Source organism: Bison bison, unplaced genomic scaffold (genome assembly GCF_000754665.1).
Source record: "Bison bison bison isolate TAMUID 2011002044 unplaced genomic scaffold, Bison_UMD1.0 scf7180017864039, whole genome shotgun sequence".
NCBI lineage: Eukaryota > Metazoa > Chordata > Mammalia > Artiodactyla > Bovidae > Bison > Bison bison.
The window spans coordinates 3,830,174-3,850,314 of record NW_011494611.1 but is presented as its reverse complement, the minus strand read 5'-3'; the positions used below and the strand labels follow the sequence as shown (position 1 = coordinate 3,850,314).

The 20,141-nt window shown below is 46.1% G+C and overlaps 2 protein-coding genes across 3 annotated transcripts in view; one reads left to right on the top strand and one right to left on the bottom strand.

Annotated features, from left to right (window-relative positions):
- The window catches only part of SLC31A2 (solute carrier family 31 (copper transporter), member 2), an 8,197-nt gene extending 6,846 nt beyond the window's left edge, over positions 1–1,351 (top strand). The window contains exon 4 of the mRNA XM_010835188.1: positions 313–1,351. Coding sequence (XP_010833490.1) covers positions 313–481 — 169 coding nt within the window. The 3' untranslated portion in view covers positions 482–1,351. The remainder of the gene's footprint in view (positions 1–312) is intronic.
- Positions 1,352–3,364: 2,013 nt separating this feature from the next.
- Positions 3,365–20,141, bottom strand: part of FKBP15 (FK506 binding protein 15, 133kDa) — a 58,431-nt gene continuing 41,654 nt past the window's right edge. For both annotated transcript variants that reach the window (XM_010835185.1, XM_010835187.1), the window contains exons 20-28: positions 15,294–15,465; positions 13,249–13,385; positions 11,426–11,581; positions 10,837–10,989; positions 9,736–9,858; positions 8,587–8,694; positions 7,649–8,292; positions 6,511–6,607; positions 3,365–4,004 (exon numbers count right to left, since the gene is read on the bottom strand). In XM_010835185.1, the coding sequence (XP_010833487.1) occupies positions 3,927–4,004; positions 6,511–6,607; positions 7,649–8,292; positions 8,587–8,694; positions 9,736–9,858; positions 10,837–10,989; positions 11,426–11,581; positions 13,249–13,385; positions 15,294–15,465 (1,668 nt within the window). In that variant the 3' untranslated portion in view covers positions 3,365–3,926. The remainder of the gene's footprint in view (positions 4,005–6,510; positions 6,608–7,648; positions 8,293–8,586; positions 8,695–9,735; positions 9,859–10,836; positions 10,990–11,425; positions 11,582–13,248; positions 13,386–15,293; positions 15,466–20,141) is intronic.

Sequence of the window (20,141 nt, the reverse complement as noted above, 5' to 3'; positions counted from 1 at the left end):
CCTTACTGGTGATTTTGTGTAATCCTTTGTCAGATGTGGTTGATCACACATTTTCCCTTTTTGCCCTGGATACTGGGAAACTCAGAGCTCAGTGTGGTGGAGAAATGATTATCCCAAACTCCTTGTACGAGTCCCTCTTCCCTTCTCTATCACTGGTTTCTGACATGTCTCCTTAAAAATAAATCTCCTGGGTTAAGCATACGGATTATAAAGAAGCTAGTCCTATACCTCGGTTGCTCTTTCCACTCCCTGACACCAACTCCTAGCTTCCAGCTCGCGGCCGGCATTAACTGGGCGTTCCTGTTCATCTAGGTGGTTTCTGTGTCACTTCGGCCAGTCTCTGCTCCATGTCGCTCAGGTGGTCGTTGGCTACTTCGTGATGCTGGCGGTCATGTCCTATAACACCTGGATTTTCTTCGGCGTGGTCCTGGGCTCAGGTGTGGGCTACTACCTGGCCTACCCACTTCTCAGCATGACTTAGCTGGTTGAGGGTGAGGGCTCTGGGGGCCGGAAGGACCTGGGGCGCCTTGTTCCAGACCTTGAACTGCCCGCCCCACGTCTCCTGTTTTTTCAGCTGGCTGTTCTCAAGGCATTGCCAGCTCATGGAAACTTTCAGCTGAAGCCAGCGCTTGCTCCCTGGAGTTCTGAGGCCATTGCTGCTCCTCAGCCAGGCTGCAGAGGGCCCTGGCGAAGTCTTTCTGTGCCTTTAAGAAGGCTGCTGTGACAGGAGGTGGGATGGAGACCAGCACCTGGGGGCAGATTTCATAACCGTGGCAGCATTTGCTAAGACCCCTTTCCCTCTCTTGGGGGGAGAGTAAGTGACAGCTGACTAAAGGCAAAGAAGCAGGGCTGTGACCTACCCTCCGAATACAGTGAGCTCCTCCCATGGGATGGCACTGCCGTGGGAAGGTGACAGTTAAATAGCTTTAGGTGTCGGGGCGGGGAGCTCTTCATGGCCTTAATCTTATCCTGATCCTCCCCCTAATGCAAAACCAAGAATTCACTGAGTAATATTCAATACTGATGTTTTCTATTTATTACTTACTGCTCACCCATAGTGATCTGGTGGGGAAACATGATTCGTTCCAATAGTAAGCCACAGGGCGTGTCAACTGAAGATGTAATAAGCCATCAAGCCAAAGCCTTACATTAGTAGAGTTAGGTGGGGGCTCTACACATATTGAACCTTTTCGCTTTAAAGAAAAGGAAAAAATAGACCCAGGGAGAGAAAATCACTGCTGTCTACTGTAATGTCTACATTCAAGTACCTCATGGGCGAGAGGAAAGATGGTCTGAAGCTTTGAGAATTAAAAACGAAATTATTTTAATAAATATATATTTTTAAATAGTCTGTGACTGTCTTCTGTTTCTCCTCATTCAAACAGCAAGCTCACGGAACCCTGAGAGCAACTGCGGGAGCTGAGTAGGGCTGCCCAAGGCCTGAGTCTGTCTGTCTCCCATGAAGACAACTCTGTGCTCCACAAACCCAGCCCCAAAAGGCTGTTCCCTCAGCAGACACCCTCAGTGCCAGCCTACTCAACAAGCCACTCTTCTGTTCATGTAACAAATAATGATTAGAAAAAGAACTGTCACATGGACTCTAAATACCCATGTCAGCACCATTATTAGCACCTTCTCTCCCTGAGGGCAGAAGCAAAAACATACCAAAGCCACTTTTTAAAAGTTACAATAAGAGCTCAAACAGAAAGTATAGGACGTGACGCCTTCAGTACTGATCCGTGTATTCTCCCCACAAGAAGCACAGAGCTGGAAAGCTGCTCAGTGTCACAACAGGTGTTAAGATTTGCTGTCTTGGAGTTGGACGGTCAGGCATCCACTTCTCTGTCCAGCTAAGGCCCCTCCCCTGCCCTGAGGCACTGCTGAGATCATCTCCATAGGTGATCAGCAGCCTCTTTTGTTTGATGGTCTCTTTAAATACAGTTGAGGCTTTCACAGCATGGAGGGCTTTTTAAAAAATCTACTGTCTGGAGAAATGGATTATATGGCCAGGTTAAGTAGGCATTTCAACGGTCCTCAGAGTCAAGCCATAAAAGGTGGTATTTTCTCTACTCGAATTTTTGTTTTTAACAAACACCTATATAATACTTATTATGTGCCAGACAGGCAGTGTTCTAAGCACTTTACAGTATTAACTCATTTAATTCCCACAAAAGTATTTCTGCCCTTGTCTTGCAGATGAGGAAGCTAAGGCAGCTAAATACAGTCACCCAGCTAATAAGTGGTCAGGCTCCCTGGCATGAGGGTTGTGGCTGAGGCAGTAACTGGCTTCGGCCACACGGCACCCAGTGGAACAAGGGTGTGAATGCAGACAGTGGAGACTGAAAAGTCTATGCTGTGTGTATTTCACCCTAACAGGACGGAAATTCTGTTTCAGGGGACCTGGGGTGGGGCCCAGGAGCCTGTATTTCTGACATACAACACTGCCCTCCTCCCTCAACCCAGGACAAATGCTGCTGGGCTGGCCAAGAGCCCTGGCTTCAGAATCCCACGGCCAGGATCTGCATCCCCGTTCTGTCGCTTCCTAGCTATGCAAGGTTGGACGGGTGACTTTACCTCTCTAAGCCTCAATCTCCTCTATAAAAGGAGGATAAATATCTTCTGTGAGGGCCGCTGGAGATGAGACAGTCTGGGTAAAGTGCCCCACAACAGCGCCTACTTGTTAAACAACAGAGTTTAGTAAATGGTAGTTCTTAGGCCTCCCAGGCCCACAGATGGAAGACAGGCTCAAAGCTATCATCAAAAAGGATACGTCTGATTGGCAGGTGAGATGGAGTGGAATCTGGGTTCCTATCTTATAAACATTTAAAATCAGGGAACATTTTTATTAAAGTTATTCTACTTTTAAAAGACTGCTTACATGGTCTTTGGAAAATGCTGAAATAAGTAAAATGACCGTGAATATTTTCTCACTACTGTTCCCTGCATTAGTCCTGGGCCTGAAATCAGAGGAAATGGAAGCTGCTCTTCAAGTGAAGACTCGGTCTCTCAGGTGCCATCCACGATGGATGGCGACACAGGGACCCTCCCCATCTTCTCTGCCGGGCTCCCTAGGGATGGCGACACAGGGACCCTCCCCACCTTCTCTGCCTGGCTCCCTAGGGTGTAGGACCTGCAGGAGTCAGTGGGCGACGGGACTGGTCCTAACCCTGAGCCCTGAGCCCGAAAGCACAGTGGGACAGTGATCGGAAAGCCTAACAGTTCCAGGGTTAAGTACAAAGGAAGCGTGTCACAGTGCTTTCACACATGTTAACCAACCTAGATCTGTTACAGCCCCTACCCTCACATTCCCAGAGGGCACAGACTGCTCTTGGAACCAGATTCGATTTCACCCCAAAAGCTTGAGTCAGGTTTCATTGCAGACATTTATTTTTGTTCTGTTAATTTCAAATATTCATTGACCTCTTATATCAGATTTAAGGCAGAGAAAAGATATACGTCCCAGGACTGCAGGCAAGGCTGTTAACTGGGTTTAGATGGGGTACTTTACCCTCTACCAGCTCTACCAGGGAGACCTCACCACAGGGGACAGTACTGGCGCTGGGACACAGTTGAGCACTGGGAGGCAGGTCAGTCTGGGAGTTCAGAGAATAAAAAGCTTGGGAGAGGGCACGACTTTCACAGGGACTCGCTGGAGGGGAGCCCCCCAGCCCTTTCTCCATGGGGGACTCTGAGGCAGGACCAGGGCGGGCTGCTGCCAACCCCAGTGTTCTGAAGACAGGGTCCCACGCTGCTTCACCAGGTCAGGCGGGGGCTCGGAGGTGGGCCAGCTCAGGCATCTGAACTACTGTCCTCAGTGTGCTCACCTTCACCTCACCCCGTGGCTTGTCTAAAGCCAGCGCTGGCTGTGCAAAATCACGCCTAGGGAAGGGTTGGTACAGAAACCTTTGCACCGGTTTCCTGGGTCTTCATCCCAGCCAGTCAATGTCATCATCATCGTCATCATCTCCAAAAAGGGGTGTTGGGGGCGGGCGTCCCTTCATGCTCTGACAAGACAGGAAAGAGTAGTCAGTCCTCACTTGTCCCTGCACCAGATGGACTTCCCGCCTGTGCAAGATGAAGTGACCAGCATCTTTCCCGGCTCCAGGCTGGAAAGGAGACTGCTGGTGAGGGTTTAACTGAAGGGACAAACCCTGAGGCCAGCAAACCCCAGGCTTCCGGAAAAGCTGAGACAAGCAGTCAGAGAAGGGAGGCAATCTTTCAACATGGAGACAAGAAGACCAACTTCGTTTGGCTCGTTTTGTCATTTATTTGAGAAACACATGTATTGATTGGACAGGTTTTCTCGCATGTGGTAACTTACACATTTTGTGTGGGAAAAGGAAGGGGGAGCAGGATAAGGAAACAGAGAAGCAGAGCCGCCCTCAGGGCAGAAAACACAGGAAGAAGGAAGCTGGGAAGAGTAGAGTCACATTTGAAAAAACGCTGTTGTGGCCTGAGGTAGCCTGCCTGGCTCTGGACGTGGGCCCACCATTTGAGAGAGAGTCGAATTTAAAGTCTTGGCCGCCCTACCAAGTGGAGAATCCCAAGATGAGGAAAACCCAGGAATGTAGGCTCATATCCCTGGTATCACTGGCACCTCCCTCCCTCCCTCCCATCAGGCAGGAGGATAAGGGGGATTAACGAGCCAGAGGAAACTCTCCCCACTTTTCGTGACTTGAGCCTCTGGCCTTTTCCCTCTAGACTGGCAGGGACAATCCTATGGGTTGCTGGGACTGACGCTAGAGACAGGCACTCCCGAGTGTTCTCTACTAAGTAAGGTACCTTCTGCTCTGGTGAACTACTCTGGCCCGGGATCGGACTTCCCAGGGCCAGCCAAAGGAAGGCGGTGTGATGTGGTCAGAGGTCCCTGGGCTAATTCCATCTCCACCCCCAACTAACAGACCTCGAACCTCTCCCTGGGCATCAGTTAAGTGATCTCGAAACTCTGATGGTATGCGATCTTAAAATGTGGCTCACTGCTTCTGTTTTGTTCCAGCTGAGGTTCTGGTGTGCATGTACCACTACAGAACCTTGGATCAGCCATTTAATGTTCCAGAGCCGTGGCCTTCTTTCTACAAAATGGAATAAAAGTGCCTACATTTCACTGAACTGGCAGAAGATTAAATGTCTATAGTTTTCAGAGTACCCAAAAAACAGACATTAACTTGATGATATTAGTATTAACACCAATAATGTTCTGCTAAAGTCAGAAAACTCCATCCATATATAGGACAGTCACTTGAGATACTCAATTGGCTTTTTGTTCATATTCAGAACTCTCAAATGAAAATGTAATTCTTGGGAAGAAAGGCCAATAGAGGAACCAGTGCGCTTTCCCGGGGAACACAGGCAAGAGAGAAGGGTTCTGGTCCATAGGAGCTGGATCCCAGCTCTGCCACAGCCGTTTTCCCAAGGTCTTGGAAAAAGGCAGAATCCATTTTGGTGGATACAAAAGGGGAGAAAATCTGCCCCCATTCACCTCATATTTCTGTTCCTGGGATGGACTGAGCCTGACTCTGATCTGTGTTCTCCACCCACATTTTACGCTAGTGAAATTATCACAACAGTCAAACGTCCTAGACAGAGCCAAGAATGCTTGTAACTTAGCACAACGGGGACCACGAATGTGAGAAACGGGGTTCTGATCCAGGCTTAATCAGCAGATCACCTTTCTGGCCTTAACTCTGGAGCTCTGTAAAGTGGGGCTGCCCTATCAGCGTTGTTGCTGTTGCTTTACTCACTAAGTTGTGTCTGACTCTTTGAGACCCCACTGACTGTGGCCTGCCGGGGATTTCCCAGGCAAAATTACTGGAGTGGGTTGCCATTTCCCACTCCAGGGGAATCTTCCCAACCCAGGGACCGAACCCGTGTACCCTGTGTCTCCTGTACTGGCAGGTGGATTCTTTGTCACTGAGCCACCAGGGAAGCCCTACACTATCAGTACTTAACCCATTCTCTGCCCAGGGATATTGTGATAACAAAACAAGGCAGCAGGTTGGAAAGCAGGCTGATGAAGCAGAAAATGCTTAGAAACAGGTGGTCTGAGTAGGAGCCTGGGGTTTGAGTCCTAGCTATACCATTAACTCACTCTGTGGCTTTAGGTAAATCATCCTTCTGAACCTCAGTCTGTCTATGAATACAGATGCTAGACAAGAAGATCTTCAAAGTCCCTTCCAATTCTAAAATAAAACACCTTAGCCGAGTTGAGGTCCGGAAACCTGAGGCTTTAGCATTCTAATATGGGACTAAGCAGCCCAACTTTCTTCAAGTAGAAATTACTGCTGCATGAGTGGAGACTGTGATCCTTTTTCAAGAATAGAGTGGTATCTGCCCATCCCCACCAGGCTTACAGAGCCGCTCCCTCCCAGCCCCAAGCCTGCTCGCGCAGGGCCCTGAACACAGAGCCCAGGGGGTGGGCCACCAGCAGACCCCCTTCCTCTTCTCACAGCCAGCGGGGAGGGGCCCCCAGGGGGCGGCGTGAGGACTTGGCAGGGCCTGGGAGTTCCTTACCACTTCGTCTTCATCCTCCTCCTCAGCCTGTGCTTTGGGCTTCGGAATTTTCAGAGATGCCCCTTTAAACAGTTCATCCTCTTCATCCTCAGAGAGGCTGAAAGAAAAATCAGGAAAGTCAAGTCATAGGAAAATGTTCCTGCCCCAGGCCACAGTGCCCACAGGCTCTGGGCTAAATATCCAACAGCTGCAGTGACTGCCCAGGAATCCCCCCACCTCTCCACACTCACCCCCAGCACTCTTGACTCACTCCATAACCTACAGCCAGAGCAATCTTTTAAAGCCAGTAAATCAGTCAAATCCCCTTAAAAGCTGCTCACTGCACTTAAAGTCCAAACTTCTAACAGTGACAACAAAATCCCACATGACTTGGCTCCTACCGAGTTCTCCAACCTTGGCATAACACCACTGTTCTCCCACCCACTGTGCCTTCTTCCTGGACTGTGTCACGCACCCCCACCGCAGGGCCTTGTGTGTGCTGGCCTTGCTTTCTGCAAACGCACCTGCCCACTCTTGGCACAGAAGGCTCCTATCCATCCTTCAGGTCTCAGTTTACACGTCACCTTCTCGGAATCCTTCCCTAGTCCCCCTACCTAAAGTAGAATAAGTGCCCCTTTATTCTCCATTATAACCTTGATTCTTTCCTTCTTTTTTTAGAAAGCGTTTATCATGCATTTACAACATACAGTTGACTCCTGATGAACACAGGTTTGAACCATGTAGGTCCACTGATACCTAGACTTTTTTCAATAAACACGATTTGCAGTTGGGTGAGTATGGGGGTGTCCAGTCGCTAAATCGTGTCTGACTTTTTGTGACCCCACTTGAATCTGGAGATGAGCCAACTGTAAAGTTACACACACAGGGTCAGCACCCTTAACTCCTGTGTTGTTCAAGGTCAACTGTATAAGCACTTGTTTGCTTTCCCTAATAGACTGTAAGCTCTTCAAGTCAAAAACCAACTCCACCTTGCCTCCCACACTCCCACAGATTACATGGCAGGTACCGAGTAAATACGTCAATGAATGAGTGATTCAGCCAGCCAGCCAGTCTCTGAGGATGAATCACCTGCCCTGGAAAAACTGGAGACAACCTCCACAGGCAGCCGCCTGCTTCTCAAACTGCTCAGGGGACACACCTGGGATGCTGAGAACACTGTTCAGATCCAGGTGCTGCTCCCATGGCTGCCGGAGCTGCCTCTGGGCCGCAGGGTTCCTGGGAGGGAGCAGCCGAGCTTGTGACATCCCTGTCTTCCTGGAGCTCTGGAGGCTGAGGCTCTCCTCCTGGACTTTCAGGCCCCACGACCAGTGGGTCCACCTTCTCGGGGTCTGAGGTCGGGGACAGTCTTGTGGAGCTTTCTTCCTCCCTGACATGAGCGTCTCCCAGTGCTTCCTCGCCCTCAGAGTCCACAGCTACGGGGCCTGGAGGCCTGGGGGGAATTGAAGTTGGGGGCCCCAGAGCTCTTCGGGAGGGGAGGCAAGCCACTTCGGAAGAGACCGAACGTTCTTTTATCTCTAAGCTTGCCTCTATTTCTGAGGGCTCCCCTTCCCTTCTCTGTGCGTCATCCTGGGGAGTGGGACAGCCCTGAGGAGACAGCGGGGCATCTTCCTGGACCACCCACTCCGACAGCACTGCCGGGGGCCCCTGGCTCCCCCTGTCCAAGGGTGCCTGAGACTGTCCCGAAGGGCTCCGAGCTTGCGCCTCATCTTCTTCCTCTTCCTCTTCATTGCTGCTCTCTCCTTTCTCTTGCTCATGTTGGTTTAACAGCCGAAGGGTCACCATCTGTTCAAAAGCCAAGAAGGAGGAGAGGATCACTGACCAGAAACGGAGGCACTCCTAGTTCTTCAGTCTCTATTAACACAATTGGTCGTTGAGTTCAAGTAACTCTGTTATTCTGTTTGTTATTTTTCAGTACAAATACCTTTGTTTCTTCCTCTCAAAAGAGGCTGCCCGTATCTGTACAGACATCCTAGTTACTGATCAACAATCCTGAATAACTTTTCACTCAGGATCCTCTGGACAGCACTTAAGCAAGGAGATACCCATCTCAATGACACAAACAACAGCCGGCTGTACCTTGATGGTATTCATGATGGTCCCCAGAACGGTCCTGCCACTGTAAGACTCCTCCAGCTCGAACTCTCCCCGCAAGGACTGAAACACCTGGTTCATTATCTTCTTGACCTGACAACCACGCGAGGAGAGAGAAACAAGATCAAAATGCATGCTGCCAAAGTCAAGCGACTGAGGGATGCATGTAGATTCCAGAGAGGGGCTTCGCTCCGGTGGTCCAGTAGCTGGGACTGGGCTCCCAACACAGGGGGCTCGGGTTCCCTTCCTGGTCAGGGAACGAGATACCACATGCCAAAACAAAGACTCAGCTCGGCCAAATAAATTAGATGTTAAATAAATAAATTCCAGAGAGAGGTCTGGAAGGCTTCAATGAAGGCCTCCTAGGACTCTGCCATGAGACACGGCTGGTCAGGAACTGAGACCCCGAAGGCTGACACTGTGGAGGGGACAATGTTGAATAACGAGCAGCGCTCAACAGAAGGGCTATAGGAAGGACGGGTAAGCTGCGGCGTGTGTGCTTAAGACTCTCAAAGACGGCTCCCCGATGCCACCCTCCCACTGAGGCCACCACTGGAGCTGCCACAGGCTACGAGGACTAGTGGCCAGAAGAGGCTGGCACGCTCCCTACTCCTCTCCTGTGACTTAGAAACATTTCCCTCACCTATCCAGACCTCAGCATAGGGCTCTTTGGGTTTGCCACCAAAGAGACAGGTTCCAATGGATTAACTCCGATTTAAGTCAGATGATCGGAGAAGGCAGTGGCACCCCACTCTAGTACTCTTGCCTGGAAAATCCCATGGGCGGAGGGCCTGGTGGGCTGAAGTCCATGGGGTCACTAAGAGTCGGACACGACTGAGAGACTTCACTTTCACTTTTCACTTTCACGCATTGGAGAAGGAAATGGCAACCCACTCCAGTGTTCTTGCCTGGAGAATCCCAGGGATGGGGGAGCCTGGTGGGCTGCCATCTATGGGGTCACACAGAGTCGGACACGACTGAAGCGACTTAGCAGCAGCAGCAAGTCAGATGGTGGTGGATCGGAAAACAAGCTAAGGACACAACACACCGACGACAAAGTCCCTTCCGCAGGCCTGCTCTGCACAGGCGATCGCCCTGCAGGACACGGTTCACGTCTCTGAAACGTCAGCTCACCTTTTCTGAGGGGTCAGCGGCAGTGGCTTCGACCCCAGATGTCTGGGCCTTGCTCTCTAGGTCCTTGATGTGCTGTGCATTTTGCTCTCTCAGGGATGTGACTTGGACCTGGAGGGCTGAACACTGCAAAAACGAACAGGCTGTGGCTGTGGCCTGGGAACCTGGGCTTCCAGGTGAAGGTCAGGAAGCCCAGGAGGAGGAGAAGCATCCTAAGCTTCAAGTGTCAACCTCACGTCGGCCTGCTGACATCCACAACCCTCCACCCCCACCCCGGGCCTGCTGACCCAGAGTGCTCCATTTCCTCATCACTCAGTCCCAACTCACCACTCCATCTCCTCTTTCCCAACAAGGTCACGTGCCTTGTTCCTACTTAGGTCAAGAATATGATGAAAAATGGGAGGAAGGGTCTGATAACCCTAGTCACATAGACATATGAACGGTCACCACCAAGACTGCCTTCCTCATCTCTGAGTGGAAGATTTTCAACTGGACACTTTAACTGACCTCCAGATATGAGGACTTCCATACATGGTGGTAAGCCATCCCTCCTTCTCTTTCTCGTTTTATGCCAGATGATCCCGCCACACCTGTGCTCCAGCCCATCTCAGGGCCTTTGCCCAGAACACCTGTGGCCTTCCCCACCTCATCAAAGCTCCTTGTCCCTCTTGGCTCTGCTCCCCTGGGCACTTCCTCTTCTGGGCCTCACAGCACTTAATGCTTATCTTTGTTTCTCGGTCTCCCTTTCTTGATTGTGAGACTCCTGAGGAGTGTTCTTTGTAAGCCTTTTCCTAACACAGTGCCTGGAACACAACTGGCACTCAATAAGTATTTGCTTAATAAATGAAGGATCAAATTATAATGGAAAACATAGTCCAGAACATGAATGCTGCTTTTTCTTTTTCTAAGTCACTGACCTGTCATCCCAAATGAGTACGTGTAATACGACTGATCAACCAGAGAGCTGAACAAGTATGATTCTGTTTTCAAAAGTGATTAACATGTTTCGGGTACAAAAGGATCTACAAGACTTGAACAACCTGTTTACCTTAAATTGCCTGGGCTTATTTATCCCCTGGACTTAGTCCAAGGGAAAACGCTCACCTTCTCCTCCAGCTGGAGCAGCTGCTGCTGACTGGCATCTCTCTGTGTACACACCTCCTGGTACTGCTGCAGGTGTTCATTCTTGGCAGAGGCCAACAGCTGCTCACACTTGGCTTCCCACTGGGTCTGCAGCTCAGCCTGTACTAGAGACAGCTGCCAAGAGAAAGTAATCACTGTATCATGGGGGGTCTAACTGCATCTTGGGAAACCCCATCTTTAATAAGGCAAAAAAGTTAAGAGCCCAGATTTAGCAGAGAAACAACCATCTGGAAGACCTTGGTTGTCAGGACTCCAAAAGGTACTACAACCAGATAAAGGGGTGACTGTCTATAGACAGGTCCCCAGGGCCATAATATGATCATACTTTTCAGGATCTGGACCCTTAGACCTTTTTAAACAGAAGAAACTTATTTCCCTCCAAAATTCCACAGATGATCAGATGAAGGACACCAATTCACTCTAACCAAAGAACATACAACATATAAACACGAATGCAGAAACTTACAAAAAGAAAGGCTGCTGTCAAATGACTAGAGATTAGCTGTGTCCTGCCACTGCCCTTGATTTCCCGGCCTCATTTTCCCATTACCTGCTCTGCAGCTGCTTGGTCGGTGGACACCCGAGCCTTCTTCAAGAGCTGTCGAAGTTTGTCCAGTTCCTCCTGGTGTGATTTGCGAATTTCGTCTATCTCCTCCTCAGCCTGGCAGCGCTCTTGAGCTGACTTCTTTTTCCTTTCTGAGAGGTTCTTAGGAACAAGAGAACCGTCATCAGCTCCAGTTGTTTGAAGAAGATAAATGGAGATGGTGATGGTGGTGCTAGTTATTAACATCACTGGGTCCTTACTTCGTTAATGGAAACAATTCATTTTTTCAGTTTAGTTTCCCCAATATATTTGACATTTTCGACTACTGGCAGGGAAAAAAAAAAAACTGCGACAATAAGAAGGTAAACTAGAAGAGCTTTATTTATTTATTTAAATAAGGTAAAGCTTTATTTACTTTATCTTATTTCCCTGTATACCTACCACTGTTAAGATGTTCCTCATCTCTGAGGAACATCTTTCACAATCTGCTGGTAAGAAAGTCACAATTCTGTGACAGGACCTTCAAAATACATACACACACCCAGAAATTACACAAATTAGACTTTATTTTAAGGAAGCAGTAGATCCTAAAGATTATGTGTTACAAGGGTGATCACTGTAGGAGTATCGAGAACAATGAAAAATTGAAACAGCCCTCAAAATCAGAAAGAACTTTTTTAAAAAAAACCTGATAAAATTATGGAAGAAACAAAGTACAGACCAAGATTTATCCTCTAAAAGGGCACTAGGCAAAGGGCTTTACTAGAGAGTTTTAGTAAAAGCTCAGAAACAGACCACTCTCTTCATATCTAAGCTGTACCAAAATATAGAAAAAGATAGAAATGTTCCCAATTTGTTCAATGGGGCTAGTATTATCCTAGCGTTAAATTTATAAAATAACAATAGTTATCACTAAATAAGGTTAAAAAACATCAAACTAGAAAAATATTTGTAACACCTATGATTGACAAAGGAGTAGCACTTTAATAGTGTTTATAACAGAGGAAATACAAATAGGTGTTAAATATATGAAAGCTTTACTACGAACAAAAATACACCTAAAGATAAGATAAGCATATTTCACCTATCATGAAAGATTGTAGAAATTTATACAGGCAGAGTTGGAAAAATAATGGAGAAATAGGCTTGCTTACACAGAGCTGGAAATGTAAGCTAACATACTCTAGGATAATCTGGCGACATTTATTTTAAAAATTTAAATGTTGAGAATTTTCTCTGATGCAGCAATTCAAATTCAAGCAATCAATTTTTATGGAAATGCTCAAATGAATTTGCAAAAAAAGTTATACAGTACAAAGGTATCCACGAAAGCAATGTTTGAAACAGTGAACAGTTAGAAACAGAAATATCCATCAATAGGTGAATAGTTAAATATAATTATGGTACAGCCTTGCAGCAGCCTACTCTGTAGTAGTTACAAAGAATGAGAAAGCTCTCATTCTTATCAGTATAACGGCCACAATACAATCTTTAAAGTATTAAAAGTGATCACATTATTATTAAAAATGTTATGAGTGTACACATATGTGTAAACATATACTTTATACATACACACATGTGTGCTATGTGCATGTATATATTATACACAAAGAAAACAATCTGGAAGAATAATCATACATTTTTTTATAGTTCTTGCCTCTAGTGTAGAGAAGAGGAAAACATAAATTTCATTTTTTATATTTTTCTGTATTATTTGTATGTTACAGTGAGCACACGCTACAGTACTTTTTAAAAGGAAAATAATGTTTATGAAACAGCCCACTCTGGCCACCTGGATACAACAGAGAAACTTCAGATGGAGAGCTTACCTTTTCCAGAGACTCCTTCTCAGTTCGCAGGTCAGTCAGCTCCTCCTCCAGGGAGGTCACCCTGAGTTCCAGCTGTCTCCGGCTCTGCTTTTCACTCTTGAGTTTGGACTGCACTTGCTGGGAGGTTTCTTGGACCTCTGAGATATGATAGCACGAAGGCGTGGCTGTAGAACCAGAGCTGCCGTGGGCTGTACGGCATCCTGACAGCTCCTTCAAAACTGTGTTCTCTCATCTTCCAACCCTCCCACACGAGCCTCTTCCACTCACTTCTTCCAGCATCACCTCACTGACCAGCAACAGGCTTATCAAGCCATAAACTGACCCACTGACTTCCACACCCATCCATATTTATCTCTGTACCTACAGGTCACCTCCGACACACACAAAATGGAAGAGAAGTGTAGCAAGCAGTCAGAGATCACCCCTGAAATGTATCCGTCCCTCAGTTCCATGTCAGTCATCATCTCAACCCACGGGACTCAACACACTGAGATCTTTGTTTAGTCCAGGCCCTTTCTCAATGCCTGGTAAGATATTCTCAACTTTCTTGGTAGCTGGGACATTCTATCAATAGTCTGTTTTCTAAACACTCCTTCTCAAATAAAGCTATTTGGAAAATTTCTTTAAAATGTAATACATCAAACAAGGTCCTACTGTATGGCACAGAGGGATATCTGTGCCATAGGGGTAATATCCCTATGATAAACCATAATGGAAAAGATTTAAAAAAAAGAATATATACATATATATGTATAACTGAATCACTCTGCTGTATAGTAGTAATTAACACAATATTGTAAAACATTGTAAATCAACTATACTTCAATAGGAAAATAGTAATTTTTAAAATGTAACGCATCAAAATTAATTTTGTTGGAAAACTTTTGAGACGTTATGGTACCCTTAAGGTAACTGTCACAGGGCACCGTGAAAACAGGAAAGAAGATATCAGTATGACATTTGAATCTAAGATTTTCCCTCAAGTTTGCTCAAGTGATGCTCTAAGAAGGAAAGGATTTATCTTCAAGGTATCACTTCACCAACTGAGATCAGTGTTTTTTAGCTCTCTTTTTGGGCAAGTGAATTTTGTTTCTTAACTGTTGCTGTTCTTGCCATACCTGACCCACTGGTCCCATCTGTGCCTTCTGCATTTATTTTTACAAGGTGGTGGGTGAATCAACATGCCAGTCTTCACAAATCTGCTTTTCACCATGTCACGAGCAGCACCTTCGTGCCAGGCACTGAACTAGTACTAAGGGGAGGACTTCACAAGATGAGCAAGGCATCATATTTGCCCTTCAGAGGCTTGCATTATAGAAGGGAAAACAGACACACAAGTAGTGCTGATCAAAGGCTAACTCTGAAAATGGTCATAATAATGCACTCAGAGATGCAAGACTTTAAAGGAGATCAAATATTCTAGAGGCAAAAAAAAGGGTGAAGTTTCTGAAAGAGGCAGTTTTTGGAGAGAACTGGAGGTAAATCTTGGTGATGGTGGGCACACCACAAGTCCAGAGAACAGTACTGATAAAAAGCAAGACAAATACAGGATGTGCTGAAGCAGCAGGCTGGCTAGTATGCCCACAGCTACGATGAATTAAGCAACATAACAGGAAATAAGCCAAGGTGGAGGGGCCTTGAGTGCCAGGCTGAAAGACTGCAATCCATCCTCTAGGAAAGAGGCAACCAATGCAGGAAGCACCTTCTTAAGCCTCTACTGAGTCACAAGTTAGAGGAACCCCCCAGTTAGGTTAGTCACAAGTTAGATTATTTCTTCAAGGCCTGTGAGGCAAATCCTAAGTACCAAAGAGACTGAACACTTGACCAAACATAGCAGAACTGTGGCCACTTAGTGGCACTAAATGGACGGTCAGTTCTCCTGTTGTCATTTATGTCAATCCTGTAGGTTTATACTGGTTCACCTCAATTTTTGGCTTCATCCTTCATAACCTTCATGAGCTTTCTGTCAGATGGACCGAGGGGAAGGAAACAGTGTAATTGCTTACGCTTACTTGGTCACAGCCCCAGCCCCCTCCACAGCGTACCTGAGAGCTCTGCCTGCAGTTGGGCGAGCTGGCCCCTGAGGAGGTCTGTCTCCTTCATGCTCTCTGTGAGCTGGACCTGCAGCTCTGTTTCTTTCTTTTGGTGGGCTGTCATTTTCAGGTGCAGATGAGAGACCTGTGCAGTGGCAGCAGCGAGCTCCTCCGTCACCTTGGCCTGAAAAGCGACAAAGTACGACATCACTTTAAACATGGTGATGTCCCAAGCTCACATACTCTGTGCTGGCTGAACTGGTGGGAAGAGAGCTAAGGCCACCTTTGACCTGCACTGAATCAAAATCAAGCCCTCAAATGTGCAAGGTCTCTGACCCGGGAATTACCTTGTAAAAATGGTATTCTTGCCATTTTCTAGTTTTCCTATAAAGGACAATCTTTTTTTAAAAAAAGAAGAAGAAAAGAGCATTTTAAATTTTAAATTGAATGCTTTCAATGGCAATCCACTTCTCAGTCTCTAACTTCTCCTGAGCACTGTGGCACTAATGGTACTATAAAGATCAGTCACGTCAGAGTAACTCTGTTGGGGGTTTTGGGAAGAACCGTGGTAATAAAAGAAAGGAACACTCCAACTTCTTTGGCTGCTCAATGCATTTTAAACGGGGCTCGTACTGGCCAAACAGGAGCTAAATATTCTCAAGTTACATTCGATGAAACCAAAATGACCCCCTGGAAAAATCACCTACTGTGTTTTGTGTATTAAGGGTGATGATGCAAACGAAAGGATGGTCAGTGAAAAGGAATGGGAAACAAGGGACAAATGCCACATTCATTTCACCTGCACGGACGAGCTCCTGTCAAAACAGGGCAGGAAAGGCGGTGCATGACGGCTCTCATGGGCGTGACCTCCGGACAGCAGGGTGTATCTGGGGTGGGACCATCTCTCCGTACTGTAGGCTTCCACCATTATCCTCCCTAGATGACTGTACTGCACGTGCGTTTCTGCTGCTGTCTACTTTCTTGGTATCACTTGTCCCTTCTTAGGGTTGTCACTGTGCCCACCTCAGTTTTAAACTTTATTCCAAAGCCTTAATCAGGTTTCTAGCTTACATTTAAAATCTGATATTTTGGCTCTCTTAAAGGTGGAGGAAATAAAACGAATGGTACACAAAGTAAAAAGAAATAGGCCAGGAATGAGCATATGAGCGTCCACAGGCAAAGGCTCTCTCTGACCAAACTTCAAGTCAGGGCCTCAGAGCGCTCAGCCTTGGTCTCCCCACCCTGTCTTTGGCCCGACCAGCCCAGTTTTAGCAAGAATCCTGCTATGTCAGTTTAGAGAGAATCTCTACCCCTGATAACTGATCACAGCTCTTCATCCCAACCTTTGCTATCTAAGTCCTTGGCCTGTCGTTAGCAAGAATCCCCCTTCCTATGATTCTCCTCTTAGTAATTTTCCATCCACTGACCCTCTCACTGTTCCATGGCTGTAAATTCCCTACTTGCTTTCTTGCCCTTATTGTGTTTGGAGTTGAGCCCAATCTTTCGTACCTGTTGCAGGAGTCTTTTGATTTCTGGCTGCGCCTTGTGACTTGCAGGATCTCAGTTCCTCAACCAGAGACTGAACCCAGGCCACAGCAGTAAAAGCCTAGAATCCTAACCCCAAGGCCACCACAGAACTCTCATCTATAGCAACAGTCTTGAACAAAAGTCTCCCTGATGGTTTTATTAAGTATCAGAATAAATTTTTTAACAACATCCTTCAGAGTGAGCTCTAAGATATTTATTTTTGCTGTTCAGCAGCCTTACGTTTTCATCTGTTAAACACAGAGGACAATGGCAGCTTGAATTTCCAGACAGAAGAGGGTTTTCATCTGCCACAAGTAGAATAAAAGTTTTACTCACTGTCCTGTCCCAAGTGGCCTGGTAGAAACGGAACTAACACAATGCTCAGAGAGCTCCGTATTCATCACAGCTCCAGAGTTCACTAAAATCAGAGTGAAGACCGTTCACATAGCACCTCGGAGCAGCTAAGACCATGGGAGGGGACAAATTCCAGGGGAGAGGCGGTGCTCACTCTCATCAAGAACAAGCAGAATGGAAGATCACTCAAAAGCTCTTGACTCAGGCCCCAATAGAGAAAGGCCTCTTACAAGCAAGTAATACTCTCTCCCAAACACACACATAGCGAAAACTGTTAAGGGATGAATGATACATATAAAAATTATCTTTGACTGTGGGGCTTCCCAGGTGGCTCAGTGGTAAAGAATCCACCTGCCAATGCAGGAGATGCAAGAGACATGGGTTTGATCCCTGGGTCAGGAAGATCCCTTGGGAATAGGAGATGGCAACCCATTCCAGTCTTCTTGCCTGGAAAATCCCATGGACTGCAGAGCCTGGCAGGCTACAGTCCATGGGGTTGCGAAGAATCTGAGCACGAGGGCATCTCTGAGTGGGAGGACAATTTGTGAGTTATGTTTTATGCTTGCTTATCTGTATTTCCTGGAAGAAACAGATGTAATGTTTGTAATCAGAAAGAAATGTGTGAATATATATAAATATGTGTATGTATGTGCATCTGTGTGCACATGTGTGTGGGTGTGTAAATTATGATTGTTTTAAGTAAGGGTCTGCAATATCAAATGAGAAAGGAAAATATCAAAAACCTACACAGTGGATAGGACAGCTCCCTGGTTCGCACCTGGGATCAAATTCCACTGCTGACTGGAGAGCTGGGAAGAGAAAGCCATGACAAGAAAGAACCAAGAATTCAGAAAAACAAGGGAAAAAGCATTCGGGATAGGAGGAGGAACATGGTACCAAAGAAAGATGGCCATCTGGCAAAGGGAAAAGGACACAGCCGGCTGCAGGTGAGACCCCAGGCAAGTCTTTTACTCTACCTGGGCCTCAGCTTGCTCTTCTGGAAAAGAATATCAAACTAGATGAACTGTAACTTCTCTCCAGTTTTAACCATTATTCCATGGTTTTATGTGGAAATATTAATACTGCCATAGAGAAAAATAATTTCATTTACCAAATATTCATTGAGCATATAACCACAGGTTTCTGAACTGTGCTTGCAGGCAGAAAAGTACCTCCAGGCATGAAAGGACCTTGATTATTTCCATTTAAGAGGAGAGATATCACACGGAAGACTCTTAAGAGGTGGATCAAAAGAAAAATGGGAGAGTCAAGGCTCGATAAGTTTTACTGGAATAAAGGAGACCAAGTGAAGCATGTATATGGTACCTGACTCATCAAGAATATCAAGACTATCTCCTGATAGCCCAGGAGATGTCTTCAAACAGATCTGTGTAAGCATGGTGCCTAGGACCGAGGAGGTGTTTGACAGGTGAAGAGGGTGGCAGAGGATGAGATGGTTAGATAGCATCACTGACTCAATGGACATGAGTTTGAGCAAATTCCAGGAGATAGTAAAGGACAGGGAAGCCTGGTACTCCAGTCTACAGGGTCACAAAGAGTCAGACATGACTTAGCGACAGAACAACAACAGGTAGTACTGTTTTTGTTATTATCACTACCGTTTTGGCTATTGTAAATAGAGCACTGACCAGGTTCATGTATTGTACCAGACACTTTTGGAGTTTATCAACAAGCATTTGGGTGGATTAGTTAGCTAATTCAGGGGATTGGCAAGTTATCACCTGCAGGTCAAACTGGCTTGCTATCTATGTTTGTGAATAAAGTTTGACTGGAATACATACTCACACGCACACATACCACTGACACCCAGCATGGGAGCCACATAGTGAGCTTGCTAAAAACAAAGGTGTGGCAGCTGCCACCTCCACAGACTGTGGCAAAAGAAATCACTGATAAGAGCAGTGCCTCCTACCTGGCTCTGTCTCAGAATCAAGGGGAGCTTTTTAAAAGTTCAGATTCAGACCTCAACTAGAAATGTTGGATTAGAATCTCAAGGTGAAGCTTACAGATGTATATTTTTGATCAAGCTCCCTAAGTGATTTTGAGGCAGCCAAACCAGTATTTGGGAACCACTGATCTAGAACAAGTTATATAATCAATTGTAGACCTGAATAATAGTTAACAGCCACAACAAATAAGATATGTGGTTGCCTTGTTAGGAAAGAGAAAGCAAATAAAAGTAGATGAAAGAGAAATAGTAAAAAAAAAAGTAGACTTCATGGGGAGTGGGGATCCAGGCTTTGGGACTCAGCCATGACAAACAAAGGGCAGTGTCAAGTAGCAATGGGAAAGATTCAGGGTCAAGACTGGACTTGGCAAAACACAGCTTATCTGAGGATAAGGTGTCCACTTTTAAATTATTATTATTATTATTACTATTATTATTACTTGACTGGATACTAGCTAAGAGGACATAAAGAATAACAGCAATGAGACCCAAGAAAGGAATCCTTGTCATTACCAGAATGTAAAAAAGTATGTAAAGTTATAACGTGCATCCTACCTTAACTTTTCGTGTTTTAAAAAAATATTCAAATACAAAATATAAGCTACTTCTTAAACCTCTGAAAAAACAGCAGATGAAGGCTTGTAATCTCCCAGCTGATGAGGGAGAGGCCAAACAGGAAGGAACTCATTCCAGATAAACAGTATCACTGCAGCAAAGATAGGAAGAATGGGGCTTCCAAAGCAGTCCTCCTCAACCCAAGACCCTCTTCAGAAACAGGTCAAAATACATAATTCTGAGCTGACTGAAGTCAAACAGCAGTACTTTAAAATGCTCTGGCAGACACAGATGAAGGATTACTTACTTAAACCATCTCAAACTTCACAATAAATATGTGTTACGTGGCATAACAGAAACTGTTGCTGATTTTTTCAGCAGAATAGGATTCCTTTCTAATAAACTGGGTTAATCCTCACCTTAACCAAATTACTAAGATCAGTGATTTCTTCTGA